The sequence below is a fragment of the Apostichopus japonicus genome, chromosome 17 (assembly GCF_037975245.1).
Source record: "Apostichopus japonicus isolate 1M-3 chromosome 17, ASM3797524v1, whole genome shotgun sequence".
In the NCBI taxonomy this organism is placed as follows: Eukaryota; Metazoa; Echinodermata; class Holothuroidea; order Aspidochirotida; family Stichopodidae; genus Apostichopus; species Apostichopus japonicus.
Window position 1 is genome coordinate 21,229,438 of NC_092577.1, and position 27,543 is coordinate 21,256,980.

Sequence of the window (27,543 nt, forward strand, 5' to 3'; positions counted from 1 at the left end):
TCCTACCGACCATGAATGGTCGCTGAAAACACTCAGTTGCCAGTTGGCTTTCGTGGAGTGCGGACGTGTTATTTTTTCGCTCTCGCTCTCCATCTATGACAGGTGTTATTGTACTGAACTGTACGCGTATTTTTTTCCCCAGGACGAACGTGGGCATCGGCCAATCAAATCCCTGGATTCCAAACATGTGACGCTTTTTCAAAAAACATGTTCTGAATCTTTTTTCCTAGTTTTGACCCCAGATTATGAACGACAATCCTGCAATTTCATAGATGGTGTATCCTTAACCCACTTTCTAAACCCTAACTCTGATTTCAAACGAATTTGTAAATTCCTGAAACCCACGTTCGTCCAGGGAAAAAAAAAAACGCGGCCAGGCCACAGAGGAGCAACCAAAAAAACAAACTAAAGACAGGTTGGTGAAACTACAAACGATATACGAACTGACGCACACACGAACACAAGCTATCACACCCGCCTGGCGGGAAGCGTTTTTTTTACAAATTCGTTTGAAATCAGAGTTAGGGTTTAGAAAGTGGGTTAAGGATACACCTTCTATGAAATTGCAGGATTGTCGTTCATAATCACAATCCAACTGTCGTTCATAATCGCAATCCAACTGTCAATAATGACAGTTCGGTGTGGGTGACAGTCCTCCATCTCCCTCTGGACATGTCTGAACAGGTTGTTGTGCGGACACTGGGGCGTTTTGGGAAAGTGACCGGCTACGAGGAGCCGGAATTCCTTGAATGTAAAGGTGTCAAGACCGGGACTAGACGAGTTACAATCGAACTCAAGTCCGATATCCCCTCTACCTTGTGGGCTAATGGGCACAGGGCCCACCTTGCATACCCGGGCCAGCCTCGCACTTGTTGGAGGTGTGGGCTGGAAGGGGCATGAGGCCAGGTTGTGCCCGAACAAGCGGTGTAGCCGCTGTTTACAGGTTGGGCCGAGTGTAAAGGGGATATCGTTTGCAACTCGTGTGGGAAAACGGGCCATCTCGCCCGTTTATGCCCAGACCGCTCATACGCCGCGAGAGTGGCTACGGGCGTGGTTGAAGCGGTCCCTGTCCCGGCCTCTGACACCGTACCACATGATGCTCCTGTCACTCCCCAGTGTCCGACACTAGCGCCCCGATGGAGGCTTTGTTCCCCCTTTCGTGTCCGACCTCTCCCCTGATCGAACTTGCCGAGACTGCCAGCCTGCCCACTGAGGCAGAGCAGGACAACGGCGGAGATGGTACTAGCGGAGTGGCACGCGGCGCAGGATGCCGCTTGTACTGGTTGACCGGTAGCTACGCCCGCTATCGGTGATACTAGTCGGGCCCCGTGTCAACCGGCCCAAGAGACATTAAGTGGCCCAGATTCTGACTCGCCAATGGAGGACTGCACTACAGCCTTATTAGTTGTGGCTAAGGAGTCCTCCGATTGGTTTGATGAGACAAAACAGGCCACTGATCTCATTGACTCGAGTGGCCCTTCCACCCTACCCGCAGCCGCTTCCGCTATACCGTACACGATGGTCGCTAGTGGACCCTCCTGTTCCTGACAGGGAGGTCCACTCGATCAAGGTTGACGAGGAGTTAAGAACTCTGCTCCCTCGTAAGAAAAGGGGGGAATACTGTTAGGGGCTTGAAAAGACCCGTATTAGGAAAATTTCGCAGGTAATGCGCAAGCCTGTCGTCTGCTATCGGGACGGCGTACCCCAGATGAATTTTGGAGTTAGTTAGTTCTTTGTGTGGGGTGGGGGGTTTGTGTGGTCCTTACATAATATGGGTTGGGGGTTTTCTGTTTGTGGTTTGGTGTTGGCTTTTTGGGGCTGGTTTGTGGAGCTTTATTGTTTTGGTTCTGTTAGCCTTTGGGTCCGTGTCCTTTTCACGTCACGTTAAACGCTATATTTTATACATTTGTGGGTTAGTGACAGATTTCTGTTTGTGGGTTTTTGGTGGTTGTTAAACAGACTGGGATTGTTTTTGGTTTTGTTGACCTTCGGTCCGTGTCCGTTTCTTTGCACGTAAAAAGCACAGGGTACTATTGATGTTCTCTGAGGTGGCACCACTGGACAGACACATATCCAATAGTTGAGTGTGGACCTTTCCTCTGTTCACGTCGTATACACGAACAGTCAGTGGATTCATCTTGGAGATACCTTCGTCGTTTGAGCTATCTGTGGCCAAGGAGTATGGGCCCCGTCTTCATTTGCTCAACGAGCGCAGATCTGTATGGAGACAAAACAAGTGAAATATGTGCATATTATTTAAATATATTTGTTGTGGCATGTGACACAGCTACTCTGGATACTAAAGTCTGAATATGATGATGACCGGGAGCCGTAGGTTAATCCTCGACCGATAACTCACGACCACAGACCCCAACACGAAATGAACAGTGTTCCTCATCTTCGCATGAGAGAGTTATCATGTATGTTTCACCCCTGACGACTCTCGAACTCTTCCAGAATAAACGGGGTACGACTTCATTCATGTACTCAATAACGAAATGTGATCTTGGTCAACTTGAATCGTGATCCCAATTTGTTAAGAATGATTCTTTGCAGGATGGTCCCCACTAAAAGCAATAGGGTTCCTGTACTCCTCCTGAGGGAGCTATCACACCAAATACCAACTTCATCCGACTGTTCCTGTTCTCAAGCAATGCGCGTTGAGGTATAAAGAACTCTCAACTACAATGGATGAGGAGTCGTTGGTCGATTTGATCATCCGAATGAAACTCACCTGAAGTATGGTTTCAATGCTAAATTAACGATGCTATTTGTCTTGGTTCTTGCACAAGCATATGACTTGGCAATATTGGAATCCGGGAAAATGTTCTTCATGAGTGGTGATATGGTGTCAGCCATGGCGAAACTGGCGTTGTGTTTCACTAGGGTCAAAGCCATGCGAACCTCTGCAGTAGTGACCCGATTCAGTATGAACAGAAGAAGTCAAAATTAATAACTATATTATACCTTTTCTTGCGAAAACAAATTCACACTTAAGATATATATATATATATATATATTATCAATAAGTGTGAATTTGTTAAGATATATATATATATATATTATCAATATCTTAATTTCTGTTGGAGGTCGGATTAGCTCAGTCGGTAGAGCTTAGGACTGATGATCAGAAGGTTACCAGTTGAAATCCCGGCGGGCTGGCTTTTCCGGTGTCTCGTCCAACCCGGGCGTTATCGGGAACCTTGTGAGGTCACGTGTAAATAGTAGCGTGCGCCGTATGTAGCAGCCCTGTCGGGATGTCCCCCAGAGGACACGATGTGGTGACACACGGGAAGCGTGTGTCCAGATTGAACAGCACAAGTTGCGTTCTACATAGTACGGGTTTGACAAGTCATTAATGATCAGGGGTAATATGCTGTGAAACGCCTTAAATTAGAGCAGTCACTGACTGAATAGGGCGATAAATAAATGCGGTATATTATTATTTTCTTCTCATTGAAAACTTGGATGAGTGTACCTTGTCTGTGATAGGATCTTGTAGAGGACGAACGGTTGGCTGTGATTTGAATGCCTTGCATTTGTTCGTGTGTTTTGTACTCTCGCAGTGCCGCTGGATATCTCTCTCTCCTTGGCTAAGATCATGTGTAGTATCGCTTCTCGGCCTTTTGGCTAAGATCATGTGTAGTATCTGTTCCCTTCGGGAATGGTGATACACACCTGACGATGATCACACAGTCACAGTCCCGATGCAAGAGGACTGGGGCTGAGAGCGGATCAGTCGTTTGCTAGTTTGGTTTTCGTGCCCAGGTTCTTTCCTGGGTGACTTTTTCTTAAAAAGTATCTCTCTCCTTGGTGGGAACAGCTGACCGTGCAGTGACAAACTGTACATAGGGATATGCCTGTGTCCATGAACTGGAGAATTTCGTCTTGTATTTCATCGAGCCGTGGTATTTCCTCCTGTGGTCTTTTTTAGGAGAAACTTTCTGTGAGGAAACCTCCCGGGGAGATTTGGTAGACGCAGGTATCGGACACACTTTGCTGGGAGAGCTAGGAAACACTTCTTTTCGAGGTACCTTCACATTAGATGCCATAGGAGACGAATTCTTCGGAAATACTTTCGTGAGAGGAACTTTCCTCTCGTGAGAAGTGTCTCGGGCACTTTCTCATTAGTTGTTTCTGGTTCAGCCTCCCGAGTTTTTCTCAGAGTCGCTTCCTTTGCCGGAGAGACTTTCAGGGGTACAGTCTCGGATGTTTTCCCTGTGGCCACTTTCTTGGGCGATCTGTGTTTGGTGTGTGTCATTTTCCTTTTCCTGCGATTCACCACAGTGGTCCATTCTGACTCGTTTTCTGCGCCAGGAGACCCTAGCAAGATTGAAATCAAATGTTTTTCATCAACTCAGGCCAAAATGTAGAATTCTGTGATTGTATGAAATCTGATTTGATTTTAATGCTACGGCTTCAGGAAGCCACTGAAGGCTCATCAAAGAACCCTGGTCGTGCTGATTGTGGATATCGAGGCAGGGGTGCACTGTAACCAATCCCAACCTGCTCCCGGGACCGCCATTTTATGTCCCCATTCGACGGACGACCAGTCAATCCCAGGATCTAACCACTTTCTCAGATCCTGGAGGAGCAGAAGTTTTTGGTCTTGTTTTTTCGAACTTCAACCACGGTAACTGCGTACAGCCGACCGACAAGACTTATTGCAACTAACTTGAATTCGCAACAACCCCACATAATTACCAGGCCTACTGCACCACAGCAGAGCCTGGACGCCAAGACCCTGCCAGTCGTCACTGTAAGTACAGCCACCTATGGAGCAAAACGCCCGACGGTGAATGCGGGAATCGAACCCGAAAAGCCGCAACCATTGTATTGCCAAGCATGACTGGTACCGCTCGACGACTGCTCTGCTCTAGCAGATTCATGTTAAAGCATTTCCAGTTTTTCTTCAGTGATAATGGTATATATATTGCACCACGTTTCCAGGTTACACAATATTATCAAAGTCGACCTATATAATTGTGTAAAACCATGGAACCTATCGGATGTAATCATCTCATGCATCGTGTCTAAGTCATCTGGGAAAAATATAAGTGCAAGGCTCACCATTCGTCGTAACTTTCTTCTGGGTTTAGTGGATTCCACAATTGATGATGCTGAGACACATGGAACAAGGAGGTTTTATGGTTGCTAAGTCCAAATTTGATGCAATTTTTGGAAGGTATACTTGACAATTACAATGCGGTTTTTCGGACGCTTGTGCGGGTCAGCGGGTTTGGGTGTTACAATGCGGGTCTAATTCCCGCGAATTGCGGGTCAGTTGGGAGCTCTGCATGTAATTTTAAACCAGAAAACGAAAAGGTTTAGACTAGTCTACCACTGCTATTCCTCTCCATTTTTGTAATTTCCAATCATATGATTTAGCGGATGTTCGGAAACACTTTTTGGCTCACCTTTGGGGGGGGGGGCATGGCCCCCCTTGGATCCGCCAGTGCTACTGTATCGCCTTAAAAAGTGATGAGAGGAAATTGTTTCTCCAGGATCGTATCGTGGGTATCGAGTGCGTCTGATATACGAACGTACGTAGTACGTACGTACGTACGTCTATGATGATATGCACTGTACTGATCACGCGTACGATAAATGTTATTCACAAATTAACAGTCAGAATATGAGAAGTTTTCGCAGCTATTCAACATGAACGTACTGTAGAACGTCAGCCGCATCACCTGGTATGAATTGTCGTCAATATGTGCGTGATGCTCCGCATGGCCAATGGGTATGGAAAAAACAGCGCCCCACAAGTGGGAAATAGTTTTGGCACTGCTAATCAAACAGTTGAAAATTGTTAGATTAACATACAATGGCTATGAGCTCAAGTTCAATGTTTCATCAGTCTAATTAACAATACTACAATATCCATATTGGAAAATAATTACCCTTCTTGTTTGTCAGATTCAAACTCCATGGTTCCTTCTCTAGGCAGGAATAATTTAATCCGCTTGCTAGGTAGGAGGTAGTCCGAATAATCAGAGTTCGGATGGGCACAACTACACAAGCTCCAGGCAGCACTGGCCCCCGTAGTCTGGACATTAACAACAGTCCGGCTAGGGATGAGGTGTCGGGATCATAATCACCTGCAGCCAGGCGTTATCTGTAGCATATCCCCCCCCCCCCCCAACTTTCTTTTTCCTATAAAAACATAGGTGAATTTCACTCCATGGGAGTGATCACTGAGCACATTCCGATATAAGAGTGAATTTCCACTCCTAATAGAGTTATATTCACTCATATTAGGAGTGAGGAGTGAGAGTTCAATTTCACTCTTAATTTGAAGTGCGCCGAGTGATCACTCCGATGGAACGAAATCCATTTGTTTTTTGAGTGTTGCTAGATATATGAAGAAGAAATTTACATACCAATACATGTTATCGGTCATCGATTGGCACAAAAACCCAGATTCTGATGACAGCTGCCTCCAGAAACCCAATAAATGGCCTAATTAGCACCGAGCCACCAATGTGGACCATTACCGAAACATCGATGCGTGTTAGTCTTCCATCCCCTTCCTCTAATGCTATTTAAGTCCACATGTGGGCATACCCTGGAAACCTACTGGTAGCCCACATGGGTTTGAGTTGGGAGAAAGGCCTTGACACCTTGAAATGACAAATGATGCCAACTTCCCTCAAGTTAAAAGTCTGGCTGAGTTGGCTAGGCCAGTCAGCATGAAAGAGAAAAAACCTTTTTTTGCATTTCTGTCACCAAAGTTGCACATCTTGTTGGTTGCTACTTTGCCTCACAGCTGGTGCCATCTCCTGCGATCTGGGGGGGGTGCTGAAATCTCTTATTTTCTCTGCACGCTCCGCGCCAACCAAGGTGGCGCTCCGCTTAGATAGTAACCTCCGGCCCCCACAAGAAAGGACAGCCCACCCATGCCCCCCACTCAAAAAGTCTTAGCTACGCCAGTCTCTTGTAAAAAACAAATTCTTTCGAGGAATAGGTGTCATGTTGTTTTTAGGGGTAAATTTGCCACTTGGCAGGCAGTCCTGGAGGCGGTGAAGTCTGACATTCGCCTTCAGGTTAAAGGCTTTTGTGTGGTCGTTTGTTTGGTTTGTGTGGTCGTTACATAATATGGGTTGTAGGGTTGTGTTTGTGGTTTGGAGTTTGCTTTTTGGGGCTGGTTTGAAGAGCTTTATTGTTTTGGGTCCGTGTCCTTTTCACGTCACGTTGAACGCTACATTGTATACATTTGTGGGTGAGTGAGAGATTTCTGTTTGTGGGATTTCAGTTGGGTTTACGGTGGTTGTTTAACAGACTGGGATTGTTTTTGGTTTTGTTGACCTTTGGTCCGTGTCCGTTTTCTTTGCACGTAAAAGGCACAGGTTGAAGGCATGGGTGTCAATCCAGGGGGGGGGGGACGGGGGGACACGTCCCCCCACATTTAGATGGATGGGGGAAACAATATCAAATGTCCCCCCACACATTTGGAAAAAGAGTAGTGTCGTGGCTCTATTTGGAGGACCTGGACCTATGTGCTTCTCAGAAGCTCTCTACCAACGGTTGTCTGACAGTCCTTTAACGTGTCAATTGACTGTAGATGACATTCAAGACACACTTGCTCAAGATGTTTTGAAAAAGGTAATCCATATCTACTACATGAAATTGAAGTTGATTACATTTATCCAAGTCATTGTTTGCTTATTGGGAATGAAAACAAATGTAAATGCATTTTATTTTCCATCAGAGTAAGTATTTCCATGCCAAATGAAGGTAAAACGAATATGTGTGTTGGTGATAGCATGTGTGTGACACTGTGGCTTTTAAACACAATATCTCAAGAAGAGAATGTTCAAACTTGCTATTTAGCTAGCCCTTAATAGTGAGTCGATGATTGCTACTGATGTTCATGGAGGTTAAAGGTCAGCAAAGGAGAGGTGAAAGTCTGAAAAATTTGAACAACGATATATCTCAATAAGAGAAAGTTGCTTCAACTTCAAACATAGTTTGTTGGTAGAACTTGGTCAGTAGATTTGCAAGTTTTCATGAGGTCAAAGTTCATCTCAGGTCAACTCAGGTAGAAAGTGTGAAAATTCCTTGTAAACACGTTATCTGAAGAACAGACCTGGTTGAACTGTAAACTTGGTATTTATTCACGTAAACCTAATAGCGAGTTGATGAGCAATATTGATGTTCATGTTTACGGTCATTTAAAGTCAACAGAGGTGAAAGTCTGAGAACCTTGTAAATGCTGTATCTCAAGAGGGGAAAGTTACATGAATGCCAAACTTAGCATGTTGGTAGTAAATAGCTTCCATGGTTTCCATGGAGTCATAGGTCAACTTTTCAAACAAGATATTTCAATAACGGAAAGTTACTTCAACTTCATCATTGCTTCTGACATTGGCAAGGAATCACTAATTGACCTTTCAAACCCATGAAAGCCCACAGAAATTATCTGCTACGCAAGGTCTACACACTAAGTTTAAAGTTTAAGTAATTCTTTGTTATTATGATATTGCATTTACAAAGTTTTCAGACTTTGATCTTTGTTGACCTGAATTGACCGCCATAATAACTGCTAATTAATATCTGCACTTTAAGGGCTACCTACAGCAGGTCAATAAGGCTATGAGTATACTATTTTTATTTCGTTTTTCCGACTTTTTTTTTACTTTGAATTGAGTTTTTCTGAGTTGAAAATGCTTTTTTCCGACTTTGTTTTCGTTTCTCTGCCTTTTTTTATTTGTTCGTTTTTCATACTTTTTTATTTCCGTTTTTCTGCCTTTTTTTCGTTGTTCCGACTTTTTTATTTTCGTTTTGTGCCTTTTTTCTTGACCCTGTAGCATTTCTGCAGTATGTATACAGTGCTACTGTCCACGTGGAAATAACTTGTATTGTGTGTGCCGGACAGCGGATGTACTGAAGCTAGGACTAAAGCGTAAGCCGACATCTACAGACGATCGACTCGCCTCTTACCAGCATGGAACCCAAAGACAATGTTGAAGGTATCCTTATTAAATGAAAACTCAGATATGATTTGAAATTTGAATATTCTTGTGTGGCCTAACCCAGCCATAAGGGTTGTACTCACCTAGGCTGGGTCTATTGCAATAAGTCTAGCCATAGGCCTATTACTATAGCTTTTAACTTTAGTTATCGTTTTTTTAGTTCAAATGCCACGCCAGTTTGGCGTACTGCCAACTTACAGTATGCATGCAAGATGACTTACAGTCACTCAGTCATAGGCTAATACTGCCCCATCACTTGCTCAAGATATTCGGCGTAGCCTACCCTAGGGGGGCCTACATACTTTCCAGTTTGGGGTAGGCTAGGTTTACAAATGACAGTACGTCCTGGCATGGGCTGAAAATTTCTTTCTTTGGGGGTGCGAGGAGGGCTATTTTAAGTTTTCAGTTCAAAGTTACCCCGTCAACAACAAGGAAGAAGGTCCCATGTTACTTTGGGAGGACGATTTTGTAGATTTCAGGGGCCAAATCGACCGTAAGCCCAGCTTATTTACACTTTTCAGCCCTGAGTCCTGACACAGGATTGTGTTACGCGTAATGTTGTAAACGTATGCTCTGCTAGGCATAGTACGGGGGTGCTGTAGCCTACAGCCCGCCAGCTTTTCGAAGGCGACGCCTAAGGCTAGGAGGTGCATGTTTCATGTTCAGTATGTTTATGGCCTAAGGGTTAGCGTTTCTATTCATTGAACAGGACTTTGGGTCCAATAAGCTTCACAAATCTCCACACTAACATCCTTGCACTGCATGCAGTAAAAAATATGGAGACAGGAGAGTGGCAGGGCATGTTTTGGTATGGAAATCATGTGGGCTTGACATGTACATAAGTGCTAGCACACCTGTGTGTTCACATTTTACAAGTACATTCTTACTGTACACATGTAGCCAAAACATACCTGTATGTATCTGTATAGTGACGTCAGTCGCTACGAGGATATTCCCAAACAGTTTACTTGTAGCAATACATGGACGAGAACTGGGCAGATTTTTAGTGCAAAATGGCTGCATTATTAGGTCGGGGAAGCCTTATCTCACACAGATGGGGAGGGGAGGAAGAGGCTCTTGGATTCATGAGCCTTCCCACACAAGCTAAGCCTCACAAGATGAGTGAAATACAGTTGTTATGGGAAGGATTCTCTAAACTATTTCTTTCTGTTGTTAAATACCATTTCTTTTAGGTGGTGGTGAAAGTCCATATGAATTTTTGACTAGTCGTGGGTTTGAAGAGAAGAAAATCCAAGAGATTAAGGAACAGAAGCTAACTTTACTATGTGGAATACCATTTTCTCACCTGTTGAGGCTAGTGGTATAAATTGCTTTATAATACCTGTTTAAGTGAATTGCATGTTTCCATAGACTGACTAAACTGCAACTTTGAAAGTATAAGTTGCAGCTACTGAAACGCAGAATTTACAAACACCACAGAGCTACTATGATATGGTCAAGGAATAGGGAGTTGTAATCACAGTTCTAAAAAAAGACAAGGTGGTTTGCCAAGTGTATTGGTATATTGGTAAAATCTTACAATTAATTGCAAGTAAATGGGCAGGAAAGAGAAATGTGTGATAATACTTTCTGTCATGAGTGCTAGGTAGGATGTGCTATATCTAGGAAACTACAACTAGGTTGTTTTTTATGTATAATATTTTCATGAAAGGTCTTTGCATATTTGAAAAGTGTAAAAACATTAAAATCTATAGTCAAGCACTGCTACTGAAACTCTTATCATGTTGACAGGTGTAAATGACCAGTGATTGGAAGATGAAAGCATTGCAGTTGATGATATGGCAGATTGATAGTGAACTACCCATGTTAATTCCACAAACACCTTTTGAAACCAAATTTATTTCCAGAAGTTTTGCAACCTATAATGAAACTTTATGTTTTCAGTTCTGATTATCAACCTAACCTAATGCCAAGCTACCAATACCAGTATGTGCGCTCATTAAGTCTCATGCATTACGCATGATGCTGACTATCGTTATACTTTTTGACAATTATTTTTGCAACTGACATTGGCTATTGACTAATCTATGTGATCAATATGATGACATGTACGGTACAGGTACGGTGACCGGACAACTCCCCCCTGGACAATTACCCCCCGGACAATTACCCCCCAGACAACTTCCCCCTGGACAATTACCCCCTGGACAATTCCCATCCAGACAATTCCCACCCCGGACAGTTCCCCCCCGGACAATTCCCATCCCGGACGACTTCCCCCCGGACAATTACGCCCCGGTCAAGAAAGCGGAATATATACGTACAAATATATATATGCTGTACTTGCGATATACATACATGGTTAACTTCAAAAATACATTTTAGACATATTTGTTTACACATATATATTCCCTGAAAATTATATTTATTCCCTTAAAGTATATATTTATATATTCTCCAGGCGTACAGAAAGTATTTTCGTAATAACAAATATGTATTCTGTGCAAAAATATATATTCTCTTATAGTAAATATTGTCCGGGAACCACAGGTACTGTTATATGTTATTACATGCCATGTGTACTTCATATATCAGACTCAACCTGGGTGGGTATTTTTGCCACTATCAGTAGATGAATGGTAAATTTAAGATGCCCCTTTAAAGTCCATAGGCTGCAAGTTATAGCTTATGAAGAAATCCTCCCCTAGGCAGTGACATGTTAGACTTCAGGACTGATGTCTGGAGTGGGCACTGTCCAGGAGGTAAATTTCAAGGGAAAAGTCGTTCCAGGGGAAGATGTCAGGGTGGGAATCGTCCATGGAGGAGTTGTCTGGGAACCGTATGTATCATAATGATTGCATAAATTCCCTGTTATTAGAATTAGGAATCAACTTGCACTACTAATAGTGTAATTGATGGGCAGCACTGCCCAGACATATATGAATGTCTTGTCAACATGAAAACTTGTACAAAGCGGGCGTAAAGTTCCTTTCATATAAACGGAAGTTCTTGAAAGGTTGGCATTTTCAAAGTTATTATTTGGCATAGATGAGCCTATCCTTGCAATGGGCGATGCAGATCTATCCCATGTCTTTCCAACATATGGTGACAAACTAGCTGTTATTTCATATGCAAAGCAACAGGAGAGAATAAAGCAAGTCAATGCCAGAAAAAGAGCTTTATTTGAAAAACTCTCACAAATTTTCATCAAAGAAGTACCAAAATCCAGTTAAGCCGACCAGAAAGATCGAAATAGGATGGATAGATTACAACCTTTCAAAGAAAGAATACAATCAAGTTAGGACAAGGTGTGGGGCGGAGTCAGGAAAATGAGTGTCAACAAGGATGCTAAGAGTATGGACATCATGAGAGAAGCCAAAACCCTGTTTTTTTTTCAAATTGGGGCTTCATCAAAAGGGAAAGAGGAAGAATTTTCATTTGAAGTCATGAATTATCAACTTGTTGAGATGGACAATATCTCAACAGTAGGTGATGTCTACAAATGCACCAAGTTTTCGCTACTAAGGTTCTATCTTGTAAGTAGAAAGACCCGAGTTGATTGTCATGTAGAATCAGATGAATCTGACAGTGAGTTATCTGTCTTCAACTTCAAATGGTTGTGCATTTCCACCTACTAACGAGTTTCCATCAATTTCAGGTGAAGCAGCATGTTTTTTTGCCCTTGGCAAGTACCCCTACACAAAGTTCTAAAAAGACAAGCAGTGTAGAGGAAATTTGTTTGACTCCTGATGACCTTGAAGTACAGTTTGGTCCGTTCATTTCAGATGAAGACATTGGGGAGCACCCTGCGAATAAAAAGGAAACGGCACAAATTATATGGTGGGGTCAAGGGGTGGAACCTCTTGTGGGTGTCAGGGGCGAAGGCCCCCGAAAAATGTAGGTATTTTTGCGTGTCTGGCGATAACAAAATTCGCACTTGAGGATGCAAAATACTGACAACCTTTTGAATTTAAATTGTCACGAAACTTATGGAAATTTTAAAATGACAAGTTATAGAAGCTATATTATGTTATAAAATGGAAATAAAATGCAAAGCCCTGTTTGTAGACTGCCTAACAATGAATAGCGTGCACTATATGTACATTTTAGAACTGCGGTGTTTAAACCTACCCACTAGTACACTACATGTGCTGCGAATTTTCCCAGGTACCTTGCCAAACAACTATGAGCTCATCTCATCCCCTATCTGTAACACCTGTTTCATCACATTTTTGGCTCGTTTCCAAGGGACGTTTCATGGAGTGAATTCAGTAAAATGTTTTGGCTCCATTCTAGAATTAATTAGGTCAGTCAGTAAAGGATCGGTAAAGTAATGCGAAATATTGCCTTAGACGTTGAAGAAAGTAGGTAAACTATCCCCATAACATTTACCTAAGTAAAACACACCTCAAGTCAACTGACTCCTCCGCATGAACAAAACAAGTGATTCCCCATGAAACACAAGGCACAGTGCATACCATACACGCATAGCACGATATTAAAGCCCTAGCTATGGCCATCTTTATGAAAGTAACCCTTTTAATCACATGTTTTAGGCCACTTGGCATGATTAATTAAATCCTAAATATTGCTTCCATGTTCTTGTAGAAATGTCTACTCCACAAAATACAATGAGCTGTATTTTGTAGTTACGTGAGATCCGTTACCTCCGAGGTGGTTAGGCTATTTGCTATACACTTAACTATGGTAGGATATTCTTTTTTCCGTATTTTGGGAAATTCTAGAAAATACTTTCTTTTCTCCCCGCTTAACACAAGATGTGGTCTTATAGAAATAGAGCCTTGTATACATGACATTAGTTGCATTTAGCACGATATGCCATTTTAGCGTAAATTTATAGCCGTGTTTTGCTCGATCTTTTGTAAAATTTGAAAAGTGTAGCACGTCACTTTCTGTACACAATTGGTTATTTCTCTACTGATTTTCGATTTTTTTTTCTCAATACACAACTTGTATTGAGTATAAAATTATCGCGAATATATTGGAAAGGCTATTTATGCTCGAAAATCGCAACTGATGGCACCATTTTGTGTCTGGTTTCAGTAAAAAAAAATAAGGGGAAGAGGGACACCCCCTCACCTCAGACACCCGCCTTAACTTATGCCTTAACTTTGCAGGCCTAGATGCTGAGATTTGCCCCCAAAAAACATTGAGCAATACATTTGTTCTCCCCATGCTCTATTCACTCGGCAAGGAATCGCATCACAACGTTGTGTTCTTTGCATGCTACGCGCCAAACGATTGATGGTAGTACCATGCTTATACTGCATTTGCTTATACTGCATAAAAAAGAACAGTAAATATGGGAAGTGCCTTTTCCGACGATCGGAGTATTTTGTTGGTTAAACAATTATCGTTGCGCTCAGATACTAGTGTCAAATATGTGTTATAGGCCTATAAATGTTGCCCCCCACCCCTCCCACCACTTACAAACATTTCTGCGGACGCTTATTGAGTATTCAGCAAAAAGTTCACCCTCTGTCAAGGACGCAACGACTGGGAGGGGGGGAGAGGGGTTGTGACCCCATTGCAACTTTTACGAGGACCTGCCCAACTTCTGGAAGACATTATTTTCTAGGGTCGAGGTCCAAAATAGCCCGTTTATTATCGTGAAACTCATCCATTGTTCACAGGTGCACGTTAAAATAAATAAAATTAAAAACAGGTGGTCTTTACTACTAGCTTAATCTAAATAAAACATTAATTAGTATTTTATGTACACATGATCCTAATGTCATTCATGACATCACAACGGCAACCCCGACGGCAACACTTCCATATACGCTCAAATACGTGATACTGAAAGAAGATCCCCAGTTCCTAGTGACGTGCTCGCTTTGCTCGCCCACAGATCACGTTACTATTGGCTGTTCCCCCCTCACTTTCAACACGTGGTTTCCCCCTTTGCTAGAGAACGAGGTTAAGAAATTTTGTGACAACCTGCTCCACTCTGGAGTCTCCATATGTAATTTAGTTGGATTGTCATCATTTTTGATAGAATATTGTAATTGGCTACGGTCTTGCTACAGTACAGTTGTTTTGAAATATGGATATATCAGTTTTCAGTTTGATTCTACATTTAGTGGTGCCATCCCAGTGCGCATGCCGCCGTCGTTCCGGCGGCATGTTCGTGCCGTCCCCGCGCCGGCCTCGAAACGCCGGTACTGTTTGCACACTGAAATTCCGGGGAAAGACGGCTGACGGCGATCCGCCGTCGTTTCGCCTCTGGCAAAATTCAATCTAACTGTACTCTGTGGAGTGCACGATAACAGCTGTGGGAAGGTGGGGGGGGGGGGCTATGCAAATGCCAAAATGTGTGGAATCATCGAATGACCGAACACATATGATCCGATTTTTTTCGGAGAGGCTTGCAGATACATTTTGATTTTGTGTGCAAGTGTTGCACTGAGCCCTGATTTCGAGCTTAGGGTAACCCTTCACAATTGAGACCAGCCTCGCGCGTACGACGTATATCCGTCTGTTCACCATTTCTCGAGATCTTGGAAGGTGCACATGTTTTGTAACATACGTAACCCGAGTCGAAAAGTTTTTGCCGTCTTTCGAAGTCCCGTGAATCAGTTAAATGTGAGTATGTTTGTTTATAGCCTGTTTGTTCATATTATGACTTAACGCGGCACAATTCATGTGCAACTCGATATTGTAGGGGCCTAGCCTAGTACAGTATTAGTAATAGTAGCTAATATGAGTATGAGTGTTCCTTATTATAAGCTGTAACAACTGTTGAATCTCACCACACTGGAGCTTAGGAGGTATACGTGGGGACTTGATCCAGGTTTTCAAGATTGTGTATGGTTTCGACAACGTATCCTTTGCAGACTTTTTCATGTTTGCTAAGAGAAGTTGTACCAGAGCTCATTGCACAGCTGGTCCATATTTGAGTCACTGAAAAACCATGTTTAGAAAATCATTACTCGAATCAAATCAGGAGCCTTCACAGGCATATGTAGAGACATGGCTCTATATTTCGAGATAATATGTCAAAAATTACGTTTTTCGGTGTAAGTTAGGGCCAAAACACGGTCAACAGATAATATTTCTCCAGAGTAGATTTTTAGCTCTCCAGAAGCGCGACACTGAAATGCTATGCTACATAGGAATAATTTAGCAATAGCGCCTTCACTTTGTGAGTAATCCTTAGCAATTCAACTCGAGCATTTTCATGATATAGAATTTCGGTCAACCACAGTTGAAATGCTTCGTGTAGTGTGTGATCAACGCTATCACTAATGTAATTCAAACGGTAACCATTTAGCACATATTGTCATGGCTAAATACTTCTAAGAGGCGTTAGACCTTCTTTTTATGGCCAATTTGACCATCCAGCTGTTGGAGGATGACGACATCGCTCAATCTGAAGAAGATTCTGACGATGAAGTCCTGATATGGTAAGCCACACTGTATGTATTTTGTATACATATACTGTAGTCGCGCAATAGGCCTAGATATGACTCATTGTTACGCTTGACTAGGGGGAGGGAAAAATCAGTCATATTCCTCACATTCAAACATCAAATTATATTTTACTTAGAAAATAACATGTCTTGAACTCATGAAACTATGAAATGGTCCAGCAGATTTCATCAAAATAATTTGAAATGCGCAAAAGAAAGTACAGTGTATGTATCATAACCTCATTTGCATATTTACATAATTAGCTGAATTGCCCAAAAAAAATATAAAAATTAAAAACCTCATTTCGATACCTATATTAAAATACTTGGGTCCCTATTGACAAAAATGAACAGATTTTAAGCACCGTAATTACAATGTGTAAATATTTTCCCCAAGGAACAATGATATGACGTGGCAATAAAGCATTCAGTAGAATCAGAGCATCAGATTAAGGCTAGTGGATTTTGAGATGTATCCAAACAATGGGTATCAGGAGTCGATCACCAGCACCGTGCACGTAAACATTCCTCTCACACAACATTGTGTATTGAAGACCAACGTTTCTCTCGTGACGAATGACGACTGAACCTTCTTTTTGGAGTATCCAACGCTGATGGAACGATGCAGTGAAATTATCTGTTCTTTTGGACAAGTTCTTGGCAATTTTTATTCTGTCAGTTCAGTTAAACATGAAAATCCAAACCTGCATATATGCATTTGCCAAAGAAAAAGCAACAATCGAAATATTATAGTCAGATGGGGTAAAAACAACAACCCCCTTATATCAAAGGGGAAGATTTACTGGTAGTTCTTTTAGGTGATGTCTAGTTTATTACTATAAAAAAATGTTACACTCTAAGCCACTTCAGTGCCGATCACCATTTTTCGAATCAATCGAGCGCTGAACGGCTGAAGTTTGTACCACATTTCCGAAAGTTTCTCCTGCATACGTAGCTTAAATGATGTAGAGTTTTTCCCAGGGGTTACAGCACTCCAGTTACATGTAGTAGTATTACACTATCCCGTAGTGGAATTACTTCATTCACGTTTCGTAGAAAACCCTACCTTCCTGCTCTAAAACACTCTGCTTTTTGCCCAAATGGAACAATTTTTACTTTAAAGTTGGTTTTAGAGGTTCAGCAATTAGTTTTCATGCCCGTCATGTGTCAAAAATGTTTGACAATTGGGCAAAACTAGCTATAATCGGCTCTTGTAATGATTTTAACATATATTGCACTACATTGTGTAGTGTGTACTACTTTGTGTACATTGTGTACATGTGCACTACTTGTGTACATGTGCACTACATGTACTTTGTGTACATGTGCACTACATTGTGTACATATGCACTGTACAGTGCGGTTAACTGAACATGACCTCTGTAACAAGCCATCCACAATCAATATAAATTTGAAATAGTTAAATTGTGATTTTTTTTCCATTGTATAGGATAGCTTATTTATTCTAAGATGCTGTGAAATATGCTAACATGATTTCCAAATACATTCTTGAGGTAATGACATGTTTTCTAACATACTGGTAAAAAACCACAATTTTGTTATTCTCCAAAATTGCCACTTTCTATTTGCGAAAGATTCGCACCACTGCAGGGCATGCGAGAAAACACTATTGAAATTCCGCTGCATATCATGCAGGTATGCTCCAACACAATGTTTTTAGATTTGGCCACTGTTTGAAATTTCGCAGAACTGGTACATGTACAAATTTCAACCGTGTGCTGTAGTTTAACTTGACTTTCAAATAGCTTAAAAATTGACAATTTGAATTCTTCCAAAAATCCGGAAATCATGAAACAGGCATGTAAATGTGTTAATTATACTATTCACAAAATACTGGAGCACAAAATTACAAGGTGTCTTCCTACAGCTGATTTTAGTTTTTAGGCTGAACTGTGACCCTGTACAAAACCATAGCAAGTTCAAAAGCCTAGACCTGCCTTGTGGATTTTATAACATGAGTTTACCAATCCGTACCTGTGTACAGTGTTTATGGATAAGGGGTGGGGTCAGGTGTTAGTAGGGTTTAGCAGTCAAGGTCAGGGGAGGAAAGGTTAGGTTTCAGGAATAGGGTGAGGGTTTAGGGCATAGGGTTGCTAGGCTGCAAGCTAGGGTTAGCCTAGAGCAGGGGCGGAGTCTGGTGGATGTGGTCTACCCAAGCTTGGTCCTGAGAATTTTTCAAGGTACCACCTGGGTCACTAGAGGTGCAGTAATTTGTGTAATTTATGCACATTTCAAACTTGGTCAGACCTTTGCAAAACTGAATGCCTATGGTCCTATAACCTTTGTCATGCATTCACTGTCATGAATTTCACCATATCCTTGCTTTTATATGTAAGTCACGTAAATGCTGGCAACCCACAACCTTTAAGATGCTTTTTACTGATCTTTTTATCGGCCCACCTGAAAATTCCTACATCGAACCGATCGAAATGGTTGCAACTAAATAACTACTGTAACAATAAAACCGCTGATCGCGAAACAGGCGAGACTAGCGGTTCGAGAACCCACTTGTTTTTAATTGGTTCTCTCAAAATCAGGGCTGGAATCAAGGTTTCAGGAGGGGCAGGGCAGGGCAAATTATAAAACTTTCAGGGCACCAAAGGCCGAGCCAGTGAAATTGTATTGCCTTCTATGTGCTAGTTTGGGTTGGCACCAGAGGCCAAATGGCCTTCAAAAAGGTACATTTTGTGGGGCACCAAGGCCATTGCCAAAAATCTGAAGGCGGTGGCCTCCGGATAATTCAAGCCCCTCCAAAATACAATCTTGCCCCTGTAGAACATGGGATTATTGGATCAGAAAAATAGTGCCCATAAATATTTTGCCTTTCAAGACGGCCCTGCGGTTTGAGAAGGCAGTGCGCTACCTCGAACCACCCAATACCGAAACATGGGCAGTTCACTCTGTGAGCGTGATCAAGAAATCAGGTAAGTTCAGAGCTTTGCATTACTTTGTTTCTGAAAGTGGTCTAGAAAATGTGTGGCAGTCAATAGTTCAGGAGGTCCCGTCCATAGCAGCATGCACCTTTCAGTCTTTCACATATGTAACATTGAATTTGAAACTGATGACCATACATGCACCTATTTATTTGGCTTGGTTCCAGGACCAAAGTTTTGTAATTTCTAGGGCTGGCCTAAGAAAAGCTGTCTTTTGGGAGGACTTCAATGCCAGTGATGAGGGGCGGGCAGCAAGGCCAACTCTCAAATTCTGACGAGGGCACTGAGACACTTTAAAAAAATGATGCAAAGAATGTCTGAGCTGTCACTGTCTCCGTAGACACGATTACCACAGATTTTTCCATGGGCCCATCGCCCAGATCCAGTGTCTCAAAAGGTTTATAACTAGCTGATAAGGGAGTAAGGGAGAGTGGGGTTAGTTTGAACATCTTTCTCTCAACATAAAAACCATCTTAAGTAAGTGTCACCACCCATTGTAGCCCTTAATTGCCAACCCCCATACACCATATTACTTCCAGACTTGGTGATGAGTGATATAAGGGGAATATTTGTGCCCAGCACAATCAAAAGTGGTGTTTCTTCCTCATGGAGGGAACCAACAAAATATTCTGGACTGGTTTCAGAGTATTGACAGCTTTTGTTCTAAGCTTCAAAATGAGGTGGAAAGAGTTTGTGTAGCTGGTCGCCATTCTGTGTAATGAGCATACAAAGGTCCAATTAGCCAATGGGATTAGTTGGAAAATGGTGTAGGTATATTAGCATTTTACATATTGTTCATACAATTTCCCTTAAAACACATACAAAACACTTCGAACTTGATCTGCAAACATAGCAGATGCATGCTACCAATATTTTTATTCCCCCAAATTGTCTAATGTCAATGATCCAGGGTTCACAAATTGCTGTGTTATTTCTGTAGCAGAGATATTTTCACTATTATTTTTATATAGCGAGTCTTGGTTCATTAACATCCGATACATTCATTGTAATGAAATAACAGGCATGTATCGAGGCTACAATGTGTATAGTTGTGATGGGATGGTATTGTATCTGTTTATGACGATTGGAAGGACCGTGGTTTTGCGTGATAGCGCAAATCCCGTAAACATTAGACATTTCTGGTCTATGTGGCGCATTTTACGATCTCTTGCGAATCCTGGTGATTTGTGGATACATCATTTTTTATTCGGAAAATTACTTGGCGCATGTTGATGTTTTGAATGGCGCAAATGGCAGAGCCTAGATGATTGGATAATGTAGTATTTTAAGTGAACCATTCTGATGTAACACTCACTTCTTCCTCAAGTGTCATATGCGAAGGGCAGACGTGACATGGCCAGAGCTGAGGAAACCTCTGATATACAGACTTGAGATTGAAGAGGAAGAAAACCGGAGACCCAAGCGCAAAAGGTAATGGAACTTTACACTACATAGTGTTTTTTTCTCGGGCAACGTTTTCTGAAGCATTATCATCACTGTGATCGACTGTATGCTTCAGTACCTGGCAGCAAGAACTGCTCAGCAGTCATAGGTTCCGGCGGTATATGGTCGGAATGGCCTGTCTTAACATGGGGGAACAGGCTCCCTATGTGATAGGAGTGTTTAATAACTAGGTGTTATTCCATCCTCCCCCTCCCCAGGCATCCATATCTGGGGTTAATCCTGTCACTGCTGGGGAGAGGTAAATCCAGTATGACCAATCCCATGTTCCTGTCAAAGTTGAAAAAATACTGAGGTATGAATACCAGCACTTCAGGCAATTGATACCAATAGGTTGAAAATGCCTTACGGTGATTGCAGCCGCTGTCAGCCAGGACTTTGAATGGAGGCAGGGTTCCTGATAAATTCTCATGTCCCAGTGCTATGGAAAAAAAAAATGCCCCCTCATCATTTCCCATAATGTGCTACTTCTGGGTTTCTGGTGCAATTCTTACGTTGATAAATGTGCACTAGGTGGGTACAACACATGAGATATCAATATAGGATTAGAAATGTGCATTTGTTCTGCAGTTTATTTGTTAATCTCATACATCCCCCAATGTACATCCCCAATATCACACATTGCTAACACACTCAGGACTCAAACATCTGGTATTGGGTTTTCATCCATGGCTAATCATTTATATATTTTCAGAGCTGCCCGAAAAATATTCACCTCATCATCGGAGGACAGTGACGTGGGGATGACCCTTATGCCAACCCACCAGCAACCAACCAGATGGTGTCACAAGCACCACAGCAGCCTCATGCATCACACTTAGGACTGACACCTACATCAGCCAGGCAGACCCCAGCTCCAGCCAGACCCCAGCTCCAGCCAGGCACACTCCAGCTCCAGCCAGACCCCAGCTCCAGCCAGGCACACTCCAGCTCCAGCCAGGCACACTCCAGCTCAAGCCAGACCCCAGCTCCAGCCAGGCACACTCCAGCCAGGCAGATCCTGGCACCAGCCAGGCAGATCCCAGCAACACAAACCCTATATCCACCATCCGGACAGACGTCATGTACAGCCAGGCAGATCGCACCTCCCACCGATGGTACGTTTCTTAGGTCCTTTGTGCAAGTACACTAGGTCACTCATCAACAGGGTTCTGTAGCTTTGCTGACCGGCTGCAGCCAGCACCGTGCATGCTGACTGTTATTGGAGAGCAATCTCGGGTTGGCCCGAAAATCAACTGAAAGTGTTTGCCGGCTGATGTGTACAGCAAATCACATACTTGGGCTACCACAATTTCAACTGATTGTGTCTGAAATTCCATAGAAATGCCATTGCATAACGCAATATATTATGAACCACATTTTATCTAGTCACTGGACACATACGGCGCAACAAATTCAGTTTGACACTTCTAGCTCAGGAAAATGAAAAACAGATTCCACAGGCAAGGAGGATACCCCCTTCCCTCAGGCTAGTGTTTTCCGAGCTGTTGCCCTACCCTGCATATCCCATTCCCCCAGGGTCGGGAATGTGAATTTGCCATCCCGGGGGGAGTGTTCCTCTCCTCCTCTGGATATTTTGTTTGATTAATGGTGCTCCCATGCAGCCTGGCTCCAAGGGCACTGCCACTAGGAGTCGATTTTGAAAAACAATTCTTACATGCACAAAGTAAAAATTACATGCTTTTGTACGACTAGAAACCCCTGTAGTTACACTGGCTACCACGTGTTGAAGTTGGGAGTCCCATGTAGCTGTTGGCAAAGGGATCTGAGCCGTATATATATTTTCTATTTTACAGTTGGTCTTCGCTCGGTATTCACAATGCTGATGGAGCTTAAGAACGAGCAGAAGGCGATGCACAGACAGATGAGGAAATTTGGCATGTTGCTGGCAGCCATCCGGGATGAGGGTGTAAGAAGTAACACATGAGCCTCCAGAGGACATCAAATTACATGCTGTGGAAGACTTGGATAGGTTAGAAGAGTCCCTTGCTGTGGATGGGGAATTGGAGAAATATCTGGTAAGTTTACCAGATATGTTAAACACTGGATAGGACCAAATGCTAGATTCTATCTTTTGGATTTGGGATCTTATCTCGAAGCTCAATCAGCCTTCGAAATAATTGGAGACATCAATGTAATCGGAAACGAATGCCATTACTTGATACCGGGGTAAGTGGGCCCATCCACAGAGTAGTTACGATAAAATTTCACCACCCAGTTGTCAAATTCACTGAATTGTCGCCGACGCCATGTTCAAGTCAACTGGATATATTTTTATTATGTCAATCTAGAGATTGTACTGACAATCATTTCAGGCATGCCTTAATAAATTCATGGAACACAGAAAAAGATTGGTGTTACCATTGGAAATACGGAACTGACAGGGTATCGGAGAAAATGTTATGAAATGTTTTGTGGAGAATGGGTTCACTTATTCCTTCCGATGAAATATTCTCACTTTTGTACGATTCCTACCCTGATGAGAAACCATAGAAACAACTGTTCATTGCCGAATCCATGAATAATTTTGTTTTCAGTTTCCTAGGGGAGCAACAACACCCTGCCCACTTTAAGAGAATGGGCCTAACACTGACTTATCATATCAGAACAGGTGTGGTAGAGGACCACATACAATGAGCTATTTATGAATTACTCAGAGGTATATGGAATAGAACTCCTAGAGAAAGAAACTTCATGGATCTATTTCTCATGGGAGGTGCCTAATACTGCAGTATTATGAGCCTAAGGCACCGATAGCTGTTCATGAATTGCTTTCGATTAGCCTTGGTTTCCAGGGGGCACCCACATACTGCGCAGCATAGCAGGTCACAACAGCACCCACGGCATATGTCAAAAACCACCGGATTTACAAGCGTGAGGTCTGACACTACTCCACTTTGACTTCTGAATCTGTCTTTACTTACTATCCTGCAGATCAACCATCTGTTCCTGATTGGGGGCACAAATTTTAGAGAATGTGTAAGGTCCATGCTCTCTGCAATACGGGACGTTCTACAGAGTAAGTTTGATGCACATTGCAGTTCTGAAGCTCCTTTTTGTCTCGCCTGAACTTTGTTCAAGGAGAGATAGTGATCACTTTGTTGTGTGTCTGTCTGTCTGTATGTATGTGTGAGGTCATATCTTGTCGCAATATCTCATGAACCGTTAATGCCCTCATGCTGAAATTTTGTGTGGGGATGTATGGTGGTGAGTTGTCATTGCAGAGCAATTTTCGTCCCGAAAGACCAAACTAATTTGCATATTAGTTGAAAAGTCGACCGAAAGCTTGTGTACAAGATATCTCATGATCGATAAATGCGTTGGTGATGCAGCTCGGTATATATGTTAACTAAGGAGGGTAGACGAACTGATTATATTTTCAGCCTGAAATATGCTAATTAAGTAGTCTAATTAGCATAACGTATGCAATTTGTTAAACTTTGTTGGATTTTCACGAAACTTCGTGAATATGGTCTACTTTCAGTTCCGATGAATTAATCAGTACAGTCGAGGTCACCGAAGGTTATTTAATGTGTCTAAAATGCTACTCAAGTAGTCTAAGTAGCATAACATATGCAATTTTTTAAAGTTTGTTGGATTTCCATGAAGCTTGGGGGATATGGTCTACTCTCAGTCCCAGTAAATTCAACAGTAGTGTCGAGGTCACTGAAGGTCACTTAATGTAAACATTGTGCAATGCAAATGAAATTTAGTAAACATATTCATATTAAAGGTGCTGAAACTAGTCATTCCAAGTCCAATGTCATCAGAGGTCAATAATTAAAGTTGTAATTACCATATAGTATTCCTCCAAATGAAACTTTCAACATATACACTATAGTACTCTTATTTAATCAGTGGATAAATTCTAAGTAGATTTTTCTGTGACGACTCATAGAAAAAAACACTGATCGTGCAATCAGGCGAGACACTTTTCGGCGATCGCCTTATTATTAAAAGGGGATTATATATGTTGACCATGTGGAAAATGCAGAGGTAGGCTTTCCCGAACATTGTTGAGAAGACTGACTGCGAGGTTGGGCTGGGTTGGGCTTACAGGTGGAAGGTCAGAGGTCTGACTCCTGGCCAAGCCATACCCAGGAGAAACTTGAACATTGAACTGACTGCCATATGTTGCTGGGTGCATGTATTGCAAACAGTGGGGAAAGTCTGTAGGTCTGAAGGAACATAGATGAAAAATGTAATCCCCTGACAACAATGGCAGTAAAAACATGCAAATAGGGCAGTGGACCAGTTACTACCCAAACACAATTCCGATCCACATCAGTAGTCTCATCTTGGTTACATGTCTTAATCAGATAGGCTTATATGTTTTCAAAGTTATACAAATCGACTTGTTTCAGTCTGCTTCTCCCAAAAAAGCAGACCATGGGCCCTAAAGTCGAGTATGAGAATCGGCCAATAAGCCGTACCCATGATATATTAGTGTGTCCCACATTCAAAGTCGACCGTCATCCATATCGACAGGCGCACAAAACATTGCAACGACTTAGCAAAAAGGGCTAATGTGAGCACATCAGCCCAAGTCAATATTCCAATGGGTTCAAAGTCTGCACCTTATCAGCATTACATCATGCCACCACGCAAAGAAATACTAAAGTGGTTTTTGCCCAAGGATCCTGGCCCAAAATCTGTGGACTCTGATTCCAGTATCTCAGGTAGCCAGGCCAAGGTGAAGGGTTAACCACGCAAGGGCGGAAAATATCGGCAAATCTCACAAATTTCACTGATCGGAATAGCAGGCCGATTACACGAATATTGGTGGAACTGATAATCGGCCAACACTACTAATTTGATCAGGAGCAGAGCCTGAAATCTGGGTACATCTCATAGCTGCATTTGTCAGTGGTAGTGTTGTTGCTCTTATTCCTGCCTGGCTGTTCATTCACAATTCTCTATTGTTTTACATTTGAAAGGTGCAATCAGAAAGAACCCAGCCACATCATCAGTCAGCAATGCGGACACATCCAGAGATGTGTAATCAGATTTCTGAAAGGTGCCGCAGAAAGGGCAGATAGGGTAGGAGGAAGGTGCCTGAGGTGGGAGAGCCGGCCCAACCTGAGATGGATCCACACGATTCAGCTGTAGATGATTTTGTGGATGACATGAACATTGATGTCATTGCATCATAAGATGAACTTCATCAACCACCCCTCACACCTCCTTCCGTTCCCCTTCTCCAAACCCTGGTTTTACAAGGGTCATAAGTTGGGAATTGGGGATCTCATATGTATTGCACCCAACAGTGATCCACCCGACTCACTCTCTCAAGTATCACAGTATTCTTTCTTCTTAAGATTTTGACTTGCCCCTAAATTCTCATGCTTCAATGGATGCTGACCATAGTTTGACTAATGTTTATCGTCTGCTGGGTGATCAAAGGTGAATTGCATCTCCTCCTGCAAATGAAATTGGAATATCATGATTGATACTTGTCAGTGTTATCTACTAGTGACTCCCTTGGCGTGTTCATGAAATTGAGGTGAAGGGTCATTGAAGAGCCATAATGCAGCATTATGTGGAAAACTGTGTCTCCTCCCACATCTCTTGTTCAATTATCATGATACTTGGTGAATGATATTATTGACTAGTGATACCTTCGTGTTGTTTAGGAATTTTAGGCCAACATTAATTAAAAGGGCATGATAGGCAATTATGTGGCATAGAAATAGCCAAATAAATTGCAGAATGTATCTCCTACAAATAACGTTGGAATATCATAACTTGATCAGTGGTATCATTGACTAGTAGTGCTTTTGGGTGTTCAGGAATTTAAGGTCAAGTGTTATTAATGGGGATATTACTAGCTGCTCGATGCAAAATTGTAAAATGCATATCTCCTCATACAAAGAGCACTAGATTGTCATAAGAGAAAAGTGGCAAAATTGCCAAATAATTTCAAAATCTCCTCCTACAAATTAAGTTGGATTGCCATGATATGTGGTCAGTGTTATCACTGACTAGTACTGTTCAGCTAGTTTGGGAATTTCAGTTCAAACGTCATTAAAGGGGCATGGCAATTATTTGAAACTTTCCAATAATCATCTCCTCCTTCAAAAGAATATCGTGATACTTTGGGTCGGTTTTATAATTAACCAGTGATTCCTTCGGAATGTTCAGAAATTTGAGGTGAAGCATTATTAAAGGGGCATAATAGAGCAATATGTGAAAAACTGCAAAATGTGTTTCCCTGTACATCTTGAATTTTATTAGCATGATACTTGATCAGTGTTATCATTGACCAGTAGTTCTTTCGAAGTGTTCAGGCACTGTAGGTGAAAGGTCTTTAAAGGGGCATAATAGCCAATTGTGTAAAAATTACTAAACTTTGCAAAAAGCATCTCCTCCTACAAATTAGGTTTGAATATCATGATACTTGGTCAGTGGTTCCTTTGGGTGCTCATTGAAGCGGCCTAATAAAGCATAATGTGAAAAACAGGGAAATGCGTCTCTCTCCTTCTACATAGACTAAAGTTGGATTATTATGATACTTGGTCAGAATTATCATTGACCAGTGGTAACTTTGTGGCAGGAGACATAGCTAAACATGTTTCTCAGAAACTTGCCTCCCTCTCCCACAACTACTTTGAATGAATTAGACTATTTAGAAATTTTTAGACTATTTAGAAATTTGTACACTATTTTAGACTATTTTAGAAAAAAAAGGACTATTTAGAAATAGAATGAATTAGACTTGAATGAATGGGCCGAAGGTCCAAAAAGCCTCTTGATTTAAAG

At 42.1% G+C, this 27,543-nt stretch overlaps 1 protein-coding gene and 1 pseudogene across 5 annotated transcripts; both read left to right on the forward strand.

The window, feature by feature from the left end:
- The first annotated feature begins 3,610 nt into the window (after positions 1 to 3,610).
- Positions 3,611 to 3,683, forward strand: LOC139957829 (U2 spliceosomal RNA; annotated as a pseudogene).
- Positions 3,684 to 15,094: 11,411 nt separating this feature from the next.
- Positions 15,095 to 27,540, forward strand: LOC139954825 (uncharacterized). 5 transcript variants are annotated; one of them, XM_071954788.1, is made up of 8 exons: positions 15,095 to 15,542; positions 16,302 to 16,363; positions 16,767 to 19,314; positions 20,651 to 20,754; positions 21,479 to 21,881; positions 22,581 to 22,802; positions 23,719 to 23,803; positions 25,722 to 27,540. In XM_071954788.1, the coding sequence occupies exons 5-6, from the start codon at positions 21,563 to 21,565 to the stop codon at positions 22,709 to 22,711; spliced, it is 450 nt and encodes a 149-aa protein (XP_071810889.1). In that variant the 5' UTR covers positions 15,095 to 15,542; positions 16,302 to 16,363; positions 16,767 to 19,314; positions 20,651 to 20,754; positions 21,479 to 21,562; the 3' UTR covers positions 22,712 to 22,802; positions 23,719 to 23,803; positions 25,722 to 27,540. The 5 variants fall into 5 exon arrangements, with proteins under 5 accessions (XP_071810889.1, XP_071810885.1, XP_071810888.1 ...); XM_071954784.1 differs by having other exon boundaries at positions 16,302 to 19,314; XM_071954787.1 differs by lacking the exon at positions 15,095 to 15,542 and having other exon boundaries at positions 15,831 to 16,363.
- Positions 27,541 to 27,543: the final 3 nt, after the last annotated feature.

Excerpts from the sequence above, each read along its gene's own strand:
- LOC139954825 (XM_071954784.1), top strand. The coding sequence starts at position 21,563 with ATGGTGTCACAAGCACCACAGCAGCCTCATGCATCACACTTAGGACTG. Across the intron at positions 21,882-22,580 it reads GATCGCACCTCCCACCGATG|TTGGTCTTCGCTCGGTATTC; the intron begins GTACGTTTCTTA and ends TCTATTTTACAG.